The sequence below is a fragment of the Vespa crabro genome, chromosome 2, assembly GCF_910589235.1.
Source record: "Vespa crabro chromosome 2, iyVesCrab1.2, whole genome shotgun sequence".
Taxonomy (NCBI): Eukaryota; Metazoa; Arthropoda; class Insecta; order Hymenoptera; family Vespidae; genus Vespa; species Vespa crabro.
The window spans coordinates 21,004,473-21,021,559 of NC_060956.1; the positions used below are offsets into that span (position 1 = coordinate 21,004,473).

At 33.6% G+C, this 17,087-nt stretch overlaps 1 protein-coding gene across 7 annotated transcripts in view; it reads right to left on the reverse strand.

The window, feature by feature from the left end:
* Positions 1 to 685: 685 nt before the first annotated feature.
* LOC124422102 (serine/threonine-protein kinase 26) overlaps positions 686 to 17,087 on the reverse strand; it is a 104,589-nt gene continuing 88,187 nt past the window's right edge. For all 7 annotated transcript variants that reach the window (XM_046958102.1, XM_046958103.1, XM_046958098.1 and 4 more), the window contains 8 exons: positions 7,271 to 7,436; positions 6,807 to 6,964; positions 6,310 to 6,495; positions 5,166 to 5,311; positions 4,570 to 4,855; positions 3,894 to 4,244; positions 3,346 to 3,572; positions 686 to 3,150 (listed from right to left, as the gene is read on the reverse strand). In XM_046958102.1, the coding sequence (XP_046814058.1) occupies positions 3,141 to 3,150; positions 3,346 to 3,572; positions 3,894 to 4,244; positions 4,570 to 4,855; positions 5,166 to 5,311; positions 6,310 to 6,495; positions 6,807 to 6,964; positions 7,271 to 7,436 (1,530 nt within the window). In that variant the 3' untranslated portion in view covers positions 686 to 3,140. The remainder of the gene's footprint in view (positions 3,151 to 3,345; positions 3,573 to 3,893; positions 4,245 to 4,569; positions 4,856 to 5,165; positions 5,312 to 6,309; positions 6,496 to 6,806; positions 6,965 to 7,270; positions 7,437 to 17,087) is intronic.

Consider the following 17,087-nt stretch of genomic DNA (forward strand, 5'->3'; position numbering starts at 1 on the left):
TTATTGTTATATTTCATTTATATCTTGTTCTGTTGTCATTTATATCTGAAAACGTTAATAATAATAATAATAATAATAATAATAATAATAATAATAATAATAATAATGTTAATAATAATAATAATAATAATAATAATAATAATAATAATAATAATAATAATAATAATAATAATAGTAATAGTAATAATAATAATAATAATAATAATAATAATAATAATAATAATAATAATAATAATAATGATAATAATAATCATCTTAAGAATTGCTTTTTTTTCTTTTTTTTATGTTTTGCTCTCAAGTTTTTTGAACACCCTGTTGGCGCTGTTAAATATTAATTTAACGACAAACGCCCGGTACTTTGGAAATTGATAAGACAGATAGATGCACCCGTTTGGCTTTCAATTCTGCTTCTTTTTCTCCCTTTCTTTCTCTTTCTCCTCTCTCACTCTCACTCTCTCTCTCTCTTTTTTTCTCTACTGATTAAACGCTATATCTGTTATTTTTATTTCGTTAAATTATTTATTCGTATATTAGATTTATTTACGTATGTTATATCATTTTAATTTTCCCTTCGATATCTCTCTTTTCTTTTCTTTTTTTCTTTTTCTTTTTCTTTCGCAATCTTTCTCTCTCACTCTATCAATCTCCTCTCACACCTTCCTTCGCGATCTTTCTTCGTGCGATACAATTTCGCGATATTGCATTTTTGACTAAAGCGAAAGAGAGCTTTACGTCGTTGCATTTAATCTTTTCATATCTTTTAATCTTCTAATTTTTTGCTTTTATTCCTTTTCTCTCTCTCTCTCTCTCTCTCTCTCTCTCTCTCTCTCCCTCTCGCCCCTGCCACGCTCCCTTTCGCTCTCGTTCTTTATTTCCTGTAGATATTTTTTTTTTGTATTTCTCTTCATCACCCACCCTCTCTCTCTCTCTCTCTCTCTCTCTCACTCTCTCTCAATCCATTCTCTTACGAGGAATTTTTTCTATATTATATATTTTATAAAATACATTAGTGTTTACAAACAACGTGGATTAAGAATCGACATTTTGCAGATATCTCCTCGTCTCGCCGCTCAAAATTGAATCGAGACATTCCCACAGTCCGAGATATTATTATATCGCGTTTTAAGAGAAGAATTTTTTTACTTTTATTTATTTATTTATTTATTTTTTTTTTTTTTTTATTACTTCCTTTTTCTTCTTCTTCTATAAACTATTCGAAGGAACAAATGACAGAAAGCTAAGATATTCGAAACATTTGTAAAACGATTCGTATATTTTTGTTTTTTTTTTTGTTTCTTATTTCTTTCTTTTACTCTTTTTTTTCTCTTTTTTTTTTTTTTCTTTTTCTTTTTCTTTTTTTCTTTTTCCTTTCAATAGACATCAGAGGAATATCATCGAAGAAAGGAACCACCGAGCGAGTCAATACGCAAAAAGGTCGATCAAGAACAAGAAGACTATCTTATTGTACTACATACATATTTACAATGGTTCTCTAGTAGAGAAGTTACCAGAGTTAATCTTTTAAATCTCTCTGCCTTAAGAAAGAATCCGAAACATGCACTAGCAGAGTAAGCGATAGGAAGGCGAATTTATAACAACCGGATGAACATTTTTCATTCATCCGTTGATGATTCGATTGGCCTAATATCGAAGAAATCGTTATCTTCGATATAATATGAACTATTCCGAATTAAATAATTTAATCCGGACGGGAGGAAAAACAAAATGTAGTACGGATGATCCATTTTTATCCGAGAAGCGCAGCATTGTTCTTTTGCTTAAAAGTTCAACGAAAACAAAAAAAAAAAAAAAAAGAAAAAAAAGAAGAAAAAAGTATTCGATAACGACGCATTGCGAAGAATACTTTTTTTTTCCCACTCATAGTACGCAAAAGTAGCTTGTATTTTCTTTGTTTGTTTGCTTGTTTATTATTATTTTTTTTTTCTTCGCTCTTTTTTATTTTCTTTCTTCTTTTTTTCCTTTTTCTTTTTATAACCCCACCCCCCTCTTTTGTAATATACTAAACCTTGCTCGTGCACGTTTCGAATGCGTTATTATTACAGAGGCAAGATCCGCGATCAACGAATTTCTCTTCGATTTCTATCTCCATTGGACATTTTGACCGAGCCTGCATTATAGTTCTTTAATATTATTCACGCTGTGCTATCGTCGTATGTAAATTTTTATTCGAGCCGAACATGAAGAAAGTCGTAAAAAGATATATATTATTTAAGATACGTATTTTATATATCTCTACTTAAACGTCTTATTTCGCATATAGGGATCTCGGGATTTCATCGATCGTCGTAATAAACGTTTTGCGTTTTAAAATATGCAATATGTAATACACTTAGGAAAGTAAAAAGGCAGATTTTATTATTTTATTGGACACGAGGGACTCGGTTGTTAGGAGTTTTTCATGAGAATAGCAACCACACTCGTAAGCGTTTTATCTAATATAGAAAATAATTTATCTAAAAGGTTCACATACATTATGCATTTGAAAAAAAATTCCTAAACGAAGTGTTTTTCTCGTTCTCTTTCTTTCTTTCTTTCTTTCTTTTTTTTTTTTTCTTTTTTTCCCCTTTTCTCTCAGCAAACGAGAATTCGTAATTACACGAATAGGAACTTATTTCGAAGAATTCTAGGCAACAGGGTATTTCCCTTTTATATTTATATATATATATATAAAAGGGACCCATTAGATTAGAAATATTGAAAAGTGTTAACGTTGAAAATAGATGAAAAACCTCGTGGTAATTCTTTTCTCTTCCTCTCTTTTTTTTCCTTTTTTCTTTCCTACTTTTTTATCTTCTTTTATTATTCTTTTTTTTGTTTTTGTTTTTGTTTTTTTTTTGTTTTTTTTCTTCTTTAGATTAATTCGTTTGGATAAAGGTTCGATAGATTTCGTTGTAATTCGGCCATTAAAGTTATTTAAAAAGATGTAAACGCATACTCGTATATTAATCACGACGATCCTCGTTTCTGCTATAGCTTTTCTTCAAGTTCGGAAATGGCGTTTTAACGATGAGCTGGCTCGGAGTGATAAATAAGCTTGATAATAGAGAAGTAACGAACGATTATAATGTCAGGACATTTTCGGACCACAATCTCTTGCGAACCTTCGACCTCTCGCGTCCCTACGTATCCCTAAAAAACAAAACAAATAATAATAATAATAATAATAATAATAATAATAATAATAATAATAATAATAATAATGATAAAAAAAAAAAATTATTGAATATAATCAAAAAGAGATAGACGATCGTTCGATGATAATAAGAGATAATTCTTTTTTATTTTTTTATTTTTTTTTAATCGAAAATTTTTATCGAAAATTACCTCAATATAACTTTCTCCATTAGCATGGATAGACGACCCTCCGAGTGATTGGCCGGAAGCAATGATTTAAGAAGTTCCCTGATAAGAGCTTCGGTCATTCCTGGAGACGTACGTTCAGCCATTTCAAAGGCACCACGTAGTTCTTCTATCGCGCCACCATTTTTTCCAACGCCACTTCCACCTTCGCCGTTATTGTCTCGCGCGGAATACTGGTGCTTTCGTTGGAGCTTGATCATTTGCGAAGAAAGAAAGATAGATAGAGAGAGAGAGAGAGAGAGAGAGAGAGAGAGAGAGAGAGAGAGAGAGAGAGAGAGAGAGAAAGAGAGAAGGTAGGGGGGAGAGGGGATGAAGAAAGAAAGGAAAACAGAAAAAGAAAAAACGTTATTTGCTGCTTCATTTTGATTATATAGTTATTTATATAGTAAATATTTTTTTACTAGAGAAAAAGAGAAGAGAAGAGAAAGAGAGAGAGGGAGGAAAGAAGAAAATAAAAAAAAGAAAGAGAAAAAAAAAAAGAAAAAAGAAAAAAAACAAGAAAAAGAATTTACCTCTGATAGAAGGGGCAAGACGACGGCCGATAGGGCAGCGCTTCGTGGATGTTTAAGTTCTTGTGAACTCCTTGGTCGCTGTTGCTTGTCCTCGGTAGATCTATGGTCGACCATTGGTACCACTGGTACGTCCGGTTTACTGTTTCTTTTATCTCTCGTAACAGCATCCCCCCTTTCTCTACCTTCCCTATCCCGTTCCCTGTCTCTACCATCCCTATCCCTTTCCCTGCTATCACGTAATTCCTTTGGCTCCCTCAGAGTTGATTCTCTGCTGGAATCGCGAAAATCTCGCTCGTCTCTTTTCTCTCGCGTGTCGATCGGTGGTGGTGGTGCAGCTTCGTGAGGTCTCAACTGAAAATAATAATAATATTGATATTAATAAAATATAATATAATATAATATATAATATTTATCATATTATATTATATTATTATAAAAATATTTTGTAACGGTTTATATCGTTATTTGCACGTAGCTCTGATTTGTATGACAAATTGTTAAAAAACGAATGAAACTTTGGTGACAATGAAAAAAAAATTGAAAGCTCAAGGAGATACAGAAAGGATATATATATATATATTTTTTTTTTTTTAGTTTATTTCGTTTCCTTTCTTTTTTCTCTCTGAGACGATCCAACCGCGATCATAATACAGCAACCAATTGCATATTCTCTTACCGGTGTTGTGTGCTTGCTTTGTCCGTCACGTAGGGAATCTCTGGAATCACTTCTGTAATGATTCAACGTTGATTCCTTAGGTGGCGATCGCGAGGCTCCATTCGCATGCGGTTTCGTTTGTTGATTATGGTTCGAGGACCTATGATTCAGTGTGTGAGTCACGGTCAACGAGGTAGGTTGCTCGTCCAGTGGCAACATAGGTACTACGGATCCTTTAACTCCATGTGGACCCTTCACCGTCATTATCCATGGCTCGTCCATGTCGCTATCTTGCTTTGATTCCTCCCTACAATAGTACAAAATGAAAGATTTTCAATCTGATCGATAAATCTATATATACGTAACAATTCATTAATTTGAAATGAACGTTAGATAGAAAAAAAAAAAAAACAAAAAAGAAAAGAAAGAAAGAAAGAAAAGAAAAATCAATCACGATAAGATTTATTCTTACGAATACAAGAAAAAAAAAAAAAAAAAAAAAGAAAAAAAAATCCCCAATTTAAATAGATCTTAATAGATCAATCTGCGATTATTATCTTAATATCTCTCGTACTTCATACGCGACACGTTTATATGTAACAATCGTTGTTACTCACGAGTCTGAATTCTCGCTCTCCGTCTCGGACTCCTCGCTTCGTTGTGACTTCCACTTCTTGTACCTGTCGATCAGGTCGATCAAGTACGAGTTCTTCTTTGCCTTCCTTATGAATTGGAACTTTAAAAGCTCTTTCGCCGTTGGCCTCTATATAAGGTAAGGATACAATGATCAAATGAAAGCTCACAGATAACGAATTATTAACGAGATATATCATAAATTTCTTCGATAGATTCAATGAGAATCAATGTAATTATTATAACACGTGTTAACGAATCGAATATTAATGGCTTCATGGTATGTCATAAAATATAAATAAAAAATTATGACAATGTTATAACATCAGGGTGAGGAAGGGTGGGAGAGGGGGTAGAGAGGGGAGGATGGGAAAGAAAAAGATTAAACGTCTTTGAGGAAAATTGTTAAAAGGACGAAATCGTAGTATTATAAGTTTGTTGCTCGTAAATGAAATTACGTTAGTTTCGAGTAGACCAATTTCAAGAGAAAAAATTGAATCTACGTCCCTTTTTCTTTTCGTTCGATCTACGTTCGCTTTAATTTCGTTTCGAACGATGATCCTTTAACCCTCAAGAATCCACTCTTTTTTCTCTTTATTATTTTCTTTTTTTTCTTTTTTATTTTGTATTTATCTATTTATTTTTTTTTCCTTTTTTTTTTTTTTTTCTATTTACAATCGAATCTTTCTTTCTCTTTTATTCTTTTCACATTTTTCAGTTTACTCTTTAAAAGTAACTTCAAACGAAAGTAGTGATAACATTTTATAGTTAAAAAGGAAAAAAAAAAAAAGAAATAAATAAATAAAAAATGTGTACGGAGTTTCAAGAAAATTTTCGCGATTAAAAAAATCTTCAGTCTAATTTTTATTTTTATCAAATGTAGACATTTTTGTTGAAAAAAAAAGTCCTCGTCTTCTTTGGGGGAAATCGCTTCTTTTCCTTCTTTTTTTTTTCTTTTTAATATATATATATATATAAACATCGTAAAGATTTTATCTCATAAATTTTATTGAAATTTACTCGAAAACTTTTAAAATTAATTTTCAAGTTTAACCACGTTTTTTGTTGAACGAAAATGTGCACGCACACGAGACAGACCTTATAGGACAATGAAGAAGACGAACTTACGTTCTCGGGATCCTTATTTAAGCACGCCTCGACGAACTCTTTGAACTGTTTCGTGTAATTCCCAGTTAACTGTGGTGGATTGTTCTTAGGTATGAGGAAAAGGACCCTCATGGGATGTAGCTCGCTGTTAGGAGGCTCTCCTTTCGCCAGTTCGATCGCCGTAATGCCGAGGGACCAAATGTCAGCCTGCGAGGAAGAAAGAAAAGCTTCTCTTTACTATTCTTGTCCGATGTTGCCTCTTCGAGGTGTTAACGAAGCGTTAACGACAAAGCGACGGTAATTCGCTGTCTTTCGTGGAAATAACGGGACGAGTTTTTAAACGCTATAGTTTTGCGTAAGATCGATAGAATACGATCGCAAAGAAATTCAATGAGTTCGTCATTGAATGTTGAAGAAAAAAGAAAAGAAAAGAAAAAAAAAAGAATAATATATATATATATATATATACATATATAAACAGATATAGTGATATATGTATATAATCACGATTAACTTACTTTAGAATCATAAGCAGATTGCTTGATAACTTCTGGTGCCATCCAAAAAGGAGTACCAACGAAGGTGTTACGTTTGCTCGTAGTATTAGTAAGTTGGCCAGCAACACCAAAATCCGCCAATTTGACGTCGCCCATTTCGCTCAGCAAAACGTTCGCCGCTAAAATTCGGATTAAACTTTGTATATATATTGATACGTAAATATTTCAAAAGAAGAAGAAGAAGAAGAAGAAGAAGAAAAAGAAGAAGTAAAAGAACGATTTTTCTTTCTCTCTTCACCCTTCCATTTCTCTCTCTCTCTCTCTCTCTCTCTCTCTTTCTACTCCTCTTATCTTCTTTTTCTCTTCTCCTAATACTATGAAAATACTGAGAAAGTCTTTTTCGCGAATAGGTAATAAATATAACGGGCGATGGGGGGATAGTGCACGAATTTACTATACTTATCTCAGACGAAAAATATATTCACCTTTTATATCACGATGAAGCTTACGTTCGCTGTGAAGATAATCCAGTCCTTTTAGTACCTCCCGCAATATTACCGCAATGTGCATTTCTTCGAAGCTGCCGGCCTTCATCAAGTCGAGAGCCGAACCGCCACCCAAGTACTCCATGATAATCCATAGTTTCGTACCCTGAAAAAAGGAAATAATTCGTCAAATTGAGAAAACGTGATTTTTCGTGGAAATCCTTTCAACATTCTAACTCTTTAAGTATTAAATCATACTTTAATAAAAATCGAACGTGTTTCTTAACATTCCTTTTTTCTCTCTTTCTCTCTCTCTCTCTCTCTCTCTTTTTGTATTTTTTTTTTTTTTTCTTTCCAATTGTACATCGTATTTTTCAAGAAATTTTGTTTACTAACGAACAATATAACGCGGTGTTCAAATATTTATCATCGCGTATCTATTCAATTATGAAGATAGATCGATCATTAGACTGAAGTCATTAAGTTCGTATATATTATATCTAATATACGATAATCTTTAAGCGTCGTATCCTCCGATGAATTATCCAAGAACTAATTAAGGAAAATCTTTTACAAAATTGATCATCATTCCTTTCGGACGTATAACATATGGACGTAACTTTTGACGTATGACCATAGTTATCACTTCTCGCAGATCTCACATTAAAAATTTAACAAGAGAAATGCTTTCGTACGTTAACGTCAATTACCGGTAAAACGTTCGTATTTGAAAGTTTATTTTCGACCTGACCTTCCTTCGAATATGTCGTATTGCACATTGTCGAGCGAAATCTCGTTCAAAGAAATTATCTCGATTTTACGTAAAATGTTTCAAAAAGTTAAAATTGAAAAATAAAAAAAGAAGGATAAAAAAGAAGAAAAAAAAAAGAAAAGACAAAAAACATTTGAAAGAACGAGCTAAACGAACGTGTTTTTCTCTTTTAATTTATTATTATTTTTTTTTTTTTTTACTATACTTTTTTTCTTCTTTTTTCTTTTTCCTTAATTCCTCGCGATAATTCTCGATCGATAGATTTCGTTCGAGCGGAGGATAAGAAAAATAATAATAAAAAAAAAAAAAAAAAGTTTTTTTTTTTGTTCGAACCTACGTTAATTTTCTTTAAAAAGGGTGCCATAACTCGAGCGATCGACCTAAACCTTTTTTTATTTTTTTTTCTCTTTCCCTACCTTTCTCTCTCTCTCCCTTTTTCTCTCTAATGTTTTTCGATGCGATAAACATGCGATAATACTCGACGACGATGAAGATTCGACGCTTTAACACCTCGTATTCCAATGTTTTACGGGACGTTACACTTTTATAATTATATCTGACATCGATGACCAATCGGTATATACCTTCGTCCTTGTCGACAACGAGAAGATTACAGACAGGGTGTAACAAACAAGAGAACGGCCAAGTCTTACGGATTATCTGATAAATCTTATCTCTATATAGGGATGATACATACTATAGACGAACTCTATACAACGATGATGATATCGTCGATGAATTATCGCTCGTTAATAATCGATCGGATCGAGTCACTGGTCCGTACAAGGATACTCGAGGATCTTCGCACTTTGATCACTGAACATTTATATATATATATATATATATATATATATATATAAATATATATATACACACACATACATACACATACAAATATATAGATAACAGATTTATTCGATGTACGTGGGCGTGATAGGTTATCATGATTTAGACTAAACCTTAATGGCGATAGAAAAGCAATATCGTTAGATTGAAAATAACAAAGGAACAAAAAATCCTTCTAAAACGATTCTAAGCGATAAAAACGTTTGACGAGACTATATACATATATATATATGTATGTATATATGTATGTATGTATGTATGTATGTACTCGTCGTCGTTGAGAATGTCAGCCACGTATCATAGAAATTCTTCTTTCTTTCTTTCTCTCTCTCTCTAACTTTTACGAAAAGATACAAATCCTTTTGGTAAATCCTACATTTAAGTGACGAATCCTCGGACGACGAAAAGGACGACGACGTAAAGTGCATTCAAGATCGGTAACGACTAGGAAGTAAGTAGACGTTACATTCGTTCATAAAATGGCATCATCTATCATACGGATCATGGTAAGTAGAAGGAATTTTAGATTTTAAAGTATTGTACGCCGGTTGTGTACATTCTCATAGTTTATTCCATTCCATTTAATTCTATTGCGATGTAGGTGTTCCCGTCATCTACGATGACGTTTACGACGACGACGACGACGACGACGACGACGACGACGACGACGACGACGACGACGACGACGACGACGACAACAACGATGAGGAGGACGTCTATGTCGTCAACTTTAGCCAGCTAACCAGCTAACTTCTTAGCTAGCTAGCTAGCTAGCTAACTTACAAGAGTTCGTTGAACCACATCTCGAATATCCACTCTTCCTCTCCGAGAAGGAAAGACCGCTTCCAGTTGGTTCATGCACCCCTCCGTTCCCTCAAGGATTATAGGACGTAGGAGAAGAGGTAAAGGGAAAGGTTGTTGAGACACGGAACGCACTGGTAAGATCAGAAACCTCGGCGAAACCGCAAATCATGTTTCTCTTCTTACTACTGATATGTACCTTACCTTACCTAACTTTACCTACCTACCTACCTACCTACCTACCTACCTACCTACCTATCTACCTACTGTATATAATGCTTTGAAATGACACGTTTACGGTTAGAAATATATTTATATTTGAAAAGAAAGAAAGACAAGCAAAAAAATAAATAATTCATGAAAATTATCCGCGATTAGAATACCAAGCAATATTTTCTATCCTAACTTGATTGACGGTCAAATCCCACCGTCTCTTTTTTTATCCCCCACCCCGCCCCCCGCCCCCCCCCCTTTCCCTAGTATCATTACACAATTTTCTTTACTGAATTTCAACAGATTGAAGTGCATTATTTTCCTTCCTTAATTTCTTTCTGTTTTTTTCTTTTCCCCCTTTTTCCTTTCTCTTACGCAGAGACAGATCTCTCTTTTAGAAGAAATGACTCCACGTTGCACTGGGCTGGATGGGGGATGGTGGGGTTTGAGGGGAAAGAGATGTCAAAAAGCAGATGGTCGACGGAGAGAAAGAGAAAGAGAAAGAGAGTCAGAAAGAGAGAGGAGACAGAAAGGGGAAGGAAACTAAACAGAAAAAAAAAAAAAAAAAAAAAAAAAGAAAAAAAAAAGAACAGAAGAGACAAAACCGTTCAACGACCGGATGATTAATGATGCGCTGATTTTGTTTTTCTCGTGGACGAAGCCACGTCCTTTTGTTCGTCCGTTTCGCAAAATGGCAGGAGTGCCGTTGGCAGTGATGGACGACGCGACGGAATTAATCTTGGCTCTACGTTATTTCAAAGGTTCGTTTCAAAGCCGTACGTGTTTGTACGCTTCTAGGTACATGCGTATCTCATTCTCTCTCTCTCTCTCTCTCTCTCTTCTTCAAGTCTCATCCTACTTTTCACTCCTCCCTCTGTTTTCCTTTTTTTTTTTTCCCCCTGGTGGTATTTCTCTATTTTTTCTCTATTTTTTTTTCTATTTTTTTTTTTTTTATTTTTCTTTTTTAATCCATTCGCGGATCACCAAAACCATCGGCAAAAATACAACTTGGTACCGTTGAAACTCTAAATTAAATATCGATGGGTCCTATCGATAAATCCAAATGGTTTTCAAATTGAACGGAAAGGTGGTGGGGGAGAGAGACAGAGAGATAGAGGGGGGGGGGGGAAAGAAAAAAGAAAAAAGGAAAAAAGACAAAGTTCGATTTGTTGTTCTCATGACGATACTTCTTCCTGACGATACATCTTCATCATTCGGATTCAATCGGATCGATGCATATTTTTGTTTATTTCTTATTTATGACGTACTATTTAAATGAGGAATGAAGTATCCTTTTCCTTCTTCTTTTCTTTTTTTTCTCTTAATTTCTTTTTTTATTTTTCTTAATCTTTTTTACTCGGGAAAGGAACCCCCTATTCTATTCATCGAACAGTTCGATTTACGCATCTCTAATTTAACAATTATCGATTTCATAAAATTAATCTGATTATAATCTCAAACTGAAAAGAAGTATTTAAACTCTGTATTTAAACTCTGTAATCTGTATTGAACGTTTAATTATTCGAAAATAATAATTATGAAGATGATTAATTTAGTATGGTATTACGTTGATGAGATTGTCGTAATAATTAAATCCGTAAATAGCTAATTTTAGATTAATGGCACCTTTTACTTCTCTATCGATTTAAGGGAAAGGATATTGAAATATCTTGAAATAGATCCAAGAAAAATATCATTTATAATATATCATTGAACACGAGAGTAATATAGTTTGTAAGGTGTACCGATCGTAATGTTTGGCAAGAGTGAAAGCGTTCGATCGAGCGTAAACGCTATGAGGAAGTGCGAAAAGAAGAAGGTGATAAGCTGAAAGAAAAATAAAAATGATAGTTGCACCTAGACACACACATACATACATACATACATACATACATACATACATACATACATACATACATACATACATAGATAGATACATACATACATCGACACAGACCAGGAGCAAAATCTATTCTTGGACCTCCTCGAATGCGAGGTCCGAGTCATTAGGAAATTGGCTGACTAATAATATCGCTCTTGCTAGCAAACTATACAGGGTGAGATATCTTAACCCGTTCCGAGTTCGTCAATTTACTTTTTAATCAATAAAGACGAGTGTATTATTCCAAAAGGAAAGAAGAAAAATTAAATTGAATTAAAAGAGAAAAAAACAAAAGAAAAAAAAAAAAAAAAAGAAAATACATTTTCATACACTTTGTATATTAAAAGAATTTTGTCGATACATTCTTTGCCAGTCATCCGACTGTGCTGACTCGTAAGGAATTAGATGACTCACCCTATATAAAGAAGCTCCTGAATGCTCTTTTTCTCTTTTATTTAAGTTCTTCTCCTTTCTTTTTTTTCTCTCATTTTCTTTTTCGTTCTTTCTTCCTTTCTTCCCTTCTTTTCTCTTTTCTAAAACGGGAGGGTAGACGAATACGAAACTGGACATCTCAAACACCCCTCTTTCTCGCGCTTCGAGTTATTCCACCCTGACGCACACCACGAAATCGACGCGAAAAGATGGAACAAGGTGGAGGAGATATAGATGATGGAGGTGGTGGAGAAGAAGGAGGAGGAGGAGAAGGAGGAGGAGGAGGAGGAGGAGGACACTTAAAAAGGTCTACGAACTCTCTCGCCATTTTCATCTTCCCGCTCCCTCTCTCTCTCTCTCTCTCTCTCTCTCATACGTATGGAACGTTTTTAATCTTTTAATGCGCTTTGCCGAATCCGAAATGGCATCGATAGCTGACGGGTTGGCACTTCTCTCTGTCTCTCTCTCTCTCTCTCTTCGGAGTTAAAAGTTCTTCTTTATCATTTTTTTTCTTCTTATAAAAAAAAAAAAAAAGAGAAAAAAAGGAAAGAAAGAAAGAAAAAAAAAAGGAGAGTCAATTGGATTATTCCTCTCCAATTCGAACGTCCGTCCATACGATCAGAATAAAAAAGAACAATTACATTCACGCATCATTCTCTGCCAATTCCCTCATTCGCCGTATAAGTCCAATTAAAAATGACGATTGAATTAAATAAATACAATAATAATAATAATAATAATAATAATAATAATAATAATAATAGTAATAATAATAATAATAAATATCCGAATGAGCATTTACGTTGGGGTTGGACAGAGAGAGAAAGAGAGAGAGAAAGAAAGAAAGAGAGAGAGAGAAAGAGAGAGAGAGAGAGAGAGAGAGAGAGAGAAATGAAATTTCAATTAAATTCATTCGATTCGAGAGAAATGTTAAGAATGTTATTCCCTATTTTCTCTCTTTCTTTCTTTGTCTCTGTTTCTCTTTCTCTCATCGACTGACTCAACAAATTATTATGATTTATCATCTATATTACGGTCGAGAAAACGTGACGGATTAAAATACCGTCATTTCATCATATCTAAAAAAAAAAAAAAAAAGAATAAGAGACGAATAGAGCAAACGTTTATCGGGACGTCGTCGCTTAAGAAGAAACCATCATGTAGTTAATACGTACCTTCTCTCTCTTTCTCTCTCTCTCTCTCTCTCTCTCTCTCTCTGTCTCTTTTCTCTCTTTCTCTCTCTCTCTCTATCTCTTTTTCTTTCTCTTTTCAATTAGAGACTCGTTCGATTAACAAAATTCTCCGCCAAGCGTATTTTCTTTCCAAGGGAGAGACAAAAATAGAGATAGTACACAAAAGAGAGAGAGAGAGAGAGAGAGAGAGAGAGAGAGAGAAAGAAATCACCCTTTGTTACAAAGAACAATGAAGTGAACGTAATGAAGAGGAAAGGACAACGTACGAGAAACTTCAAAATGGAGTCGACCGACCGACCAATCCCCAACCCCAGCAACAATCGGCGCCCAACTCATCATGTCAGTGAAAGTAATATCCACAGAACGTATTTCATTAAACGTATATTTCATTCTGATTAATTTCAACGACGGAGAAGAATGAATCGAATGAAAAATAAATGATCGAATGAAGAAGAGTTAGACGAAAAGAATTATTATAAACGCGATCCCATGATTTTCTACGTCGTAATCATGATCGATCCTTTTCAAAATCTCTTACCATCCTCATCCCTTACGGCCTCGATCACGATCAAATCATCCCTTTAGCTATGACTAAATTCGATTAACTAATTTACCTGTATTCTTTCGTTCTAGACATAATAATAATAATAATAATAATAATAATAATAATAATAATAATAAGAAGAAGAAGAAGAAGAAGAAGAAGAAGAAGCAGAGGAAGAGGAAAAAAAGAAATAAATATAAAAGGAAAAGAAAAGAAGAGAGAAAGAAAAATGCAAGAAAAATATACAAAGAGACAAAAGAGACGAAGTCACGAAGAAACGCCTCTTCATCATCGTCATCGTCATCGTCATCGTCACCGTCATCGTCCTCTTCTTCTCTTTTGAATCCGGATTGAGAAATACCAAGGAGTGTCGTCAAAGTATTGTACGATGACTGTTCGATCTCTTGGTAAGGAGAAGGAAAAAGAAATTCTGATTACCGTTTGCCATTTCTCGAGTTTGCCAACGCTTTCCTAAATTCCACTTCCTACGTTTTAACGTCGGCAAAGATTTTTAAATCCTCTTAGATATATATTTATCAATGAGAAAAGATTTCAAAATGTTCGTTCATAATCAAACGATTGGAAATAATTACAATTAACGTAATCGTCGATTTCATTAAATTCGGATAAAAATGTATTATTTATATCATATGATATAAAGTTGATATATGATGCATTACTGATGCATTACGGAATATAATTTCTGTTTTGCTTTTTTTTTCTCTCTCTCTCTTTTTTTTTTTTTTTTTTTTTTTTCTATACTTTCTGTAAATTTGCAAAATGTACGACGAGATGTCTTGCACTTTTTACGTACGTAGGAAAGAATAAATAAAAGGAAAAGAAAAAAGAAAAAGAAAAAACAACTGACACGATCAACAATAAAATGTGTCTTTAAAGTGTCAGACTATTGGCAAAAGATATTCGTAAAGTAATTTTTTACTCGAGATTGCTTTGGTAAAAATTGACAAAAAAGAAAAAAAAAAGAAAAACGAAGATACCTTTTAAAAAATATCTAAAGAGAAAGAGAAAGAGAGAGAGAGAGAGAGAGGATATAATACACAAGGTGCTATAAGACATGATGAAAAGAAGGGAAAATATGTTTGAAGGAAATGTAAGAAAGCTCGGTATAATAGAGGCTGAATCGAGAAACGGCAAAGTGCTTTTGCACTCTGACTGATAACTGTTGTTCGCAGAGACTTCTTCGGCTTAATAACAGAGAGACAGACTACTCACTCTGAAGGCAGTATATATATATATATATATATACATAGGTGTATATATATATATATATATATATATATACACCTACGAAAGAAGTAAGAGGTATCCACGATGTACCCGTTATGTACGACTGTATGTCATCAGGCTCGTAAACATTCGTACGAGTATCCCCACCCCCCATCCCTCGTTACTCTTCGATTATTTTCATTTTCTTGAAAATATTCTTTTTCTAAAGAAGAAGAAAAAAGAAGAAAACTAAAGAAAGAAAGAAAATTAAAAAGACACGCAAAAATAATAAAACAAAAGAGAAGATTATAAGTTCTACTTAAGAAGAGTATCGAAAAATGCGATATAAAAGAGAAAAAAAAAAAAAAAAAAATGAACGAAGAATGCGTATAATCATTTAGATGAGAATGAAATAATATCGAAGAATGTATTTCTCGTCGTCGTCGTCGTTGATCGTTTCATTGAAAACGACTTTTTCTTTGATAACCGTGCATAAAACGATCATTAAATATCATTAGATCGTTCTTTTCTCCATAGAGATATATCCAATCGAAATATGGGAATAGAAGTTAGAAAAACAACTTTATGAAAGTTAGAACGACGAGCTCGTTATTAACGTACATGCAGACATTTAATGACTCTTTCTCTCTCTCTCTCCCTCTCTCTCTCTCTCTTTCTATTTCTCTCTTTCTAAATAGAAAACGATCGATAAATCGTATATGGTTAAATCTTTAATGAAAGAGTATCTAAGCGAGCGAAAACTTGATATACAGTCGATATTAATTCTAATAATAATATATACGACGTAAGAAAATCGTGCTTATCATAGTATCAAAGACTGTGATGTAATTTTACACGATTATAACTCAAGAAAACGCGTATTGTATGAAATTTATTACAGAAGTAAGACATACGAAGTGAATGTACGTGTAATAATTGGAGTAAAAAAAAAAAGAAAAATAAAAAAGAAAGAAAAAAAAGAAAAAAAAAAAGAAAAGAGAGAGAGAGAGAGAGAAAGAAAGAAAATCTTAATGTATAACAATTAAGATGGGAACTTAGATCAAGATCATCATCGATCAACGATCTCACGGATATTCCTGGAATAAAGTCTTACCCGTTATATTAAAAAATTGGCATTAATAACCTATTATTATTATACCAATTATACTGATTATACTTCTTACACAACTGACTGTTATTTTCATGAAAATCTAAATCGTTCCCTATGTGCTTCTAAAATACGTTGGATTAATAAACACGTGAAATATTTTTTCTTCGATCGAACATTCAAAGCGAATTAGAAAGTCTCGGTGTATATAAAACGGGGATGTTGTTGAATAAAAGAATTCTAGTTTCCATAGGAATATTGGAAAGTTTTCATGGTCGAAGAGGAAAGAAGAGGAGAGGAGAGGAATAGGATAGTAGAGGTGGGGAGGGTAGTGGAGTGGAGGGAAGATAGAGGAACAAAAAAGAAAGAAAGGAAAAAAAAAACAAACAAACAAACAAACAAACAAAAAAAAAAAGAAATAAAGAGAAATACGGGATGGGGAGTTCGAACGGAAGCGGAAGCGTCGACATCGCGCGAACATTGTCGTTGCGGAAGCAATGGTTAAACCGAACGGACGAGCCCTTCCTATTTTTCGACGAATGATAAATCATGGGACGTTACGGGCCCATCGGCCAATCATTCTCGTTAGGTAAAACATTTTTTTTTTTTCTTTTTTTTCTTATTTTCCAATTCTTTTTTTTTTCTGTCTATCTTTCTTTTATTCTTTCTTTCTTTCTTTTTTTATTCAATTCGTACATGCCGACAGGGCGAGGCCGATTTAACGCTACATGCGATACACCCACAAAAATTACAATCTTCCGTAATAAAACCTTCGTCGTCGTTGTAATCGTCATAATAA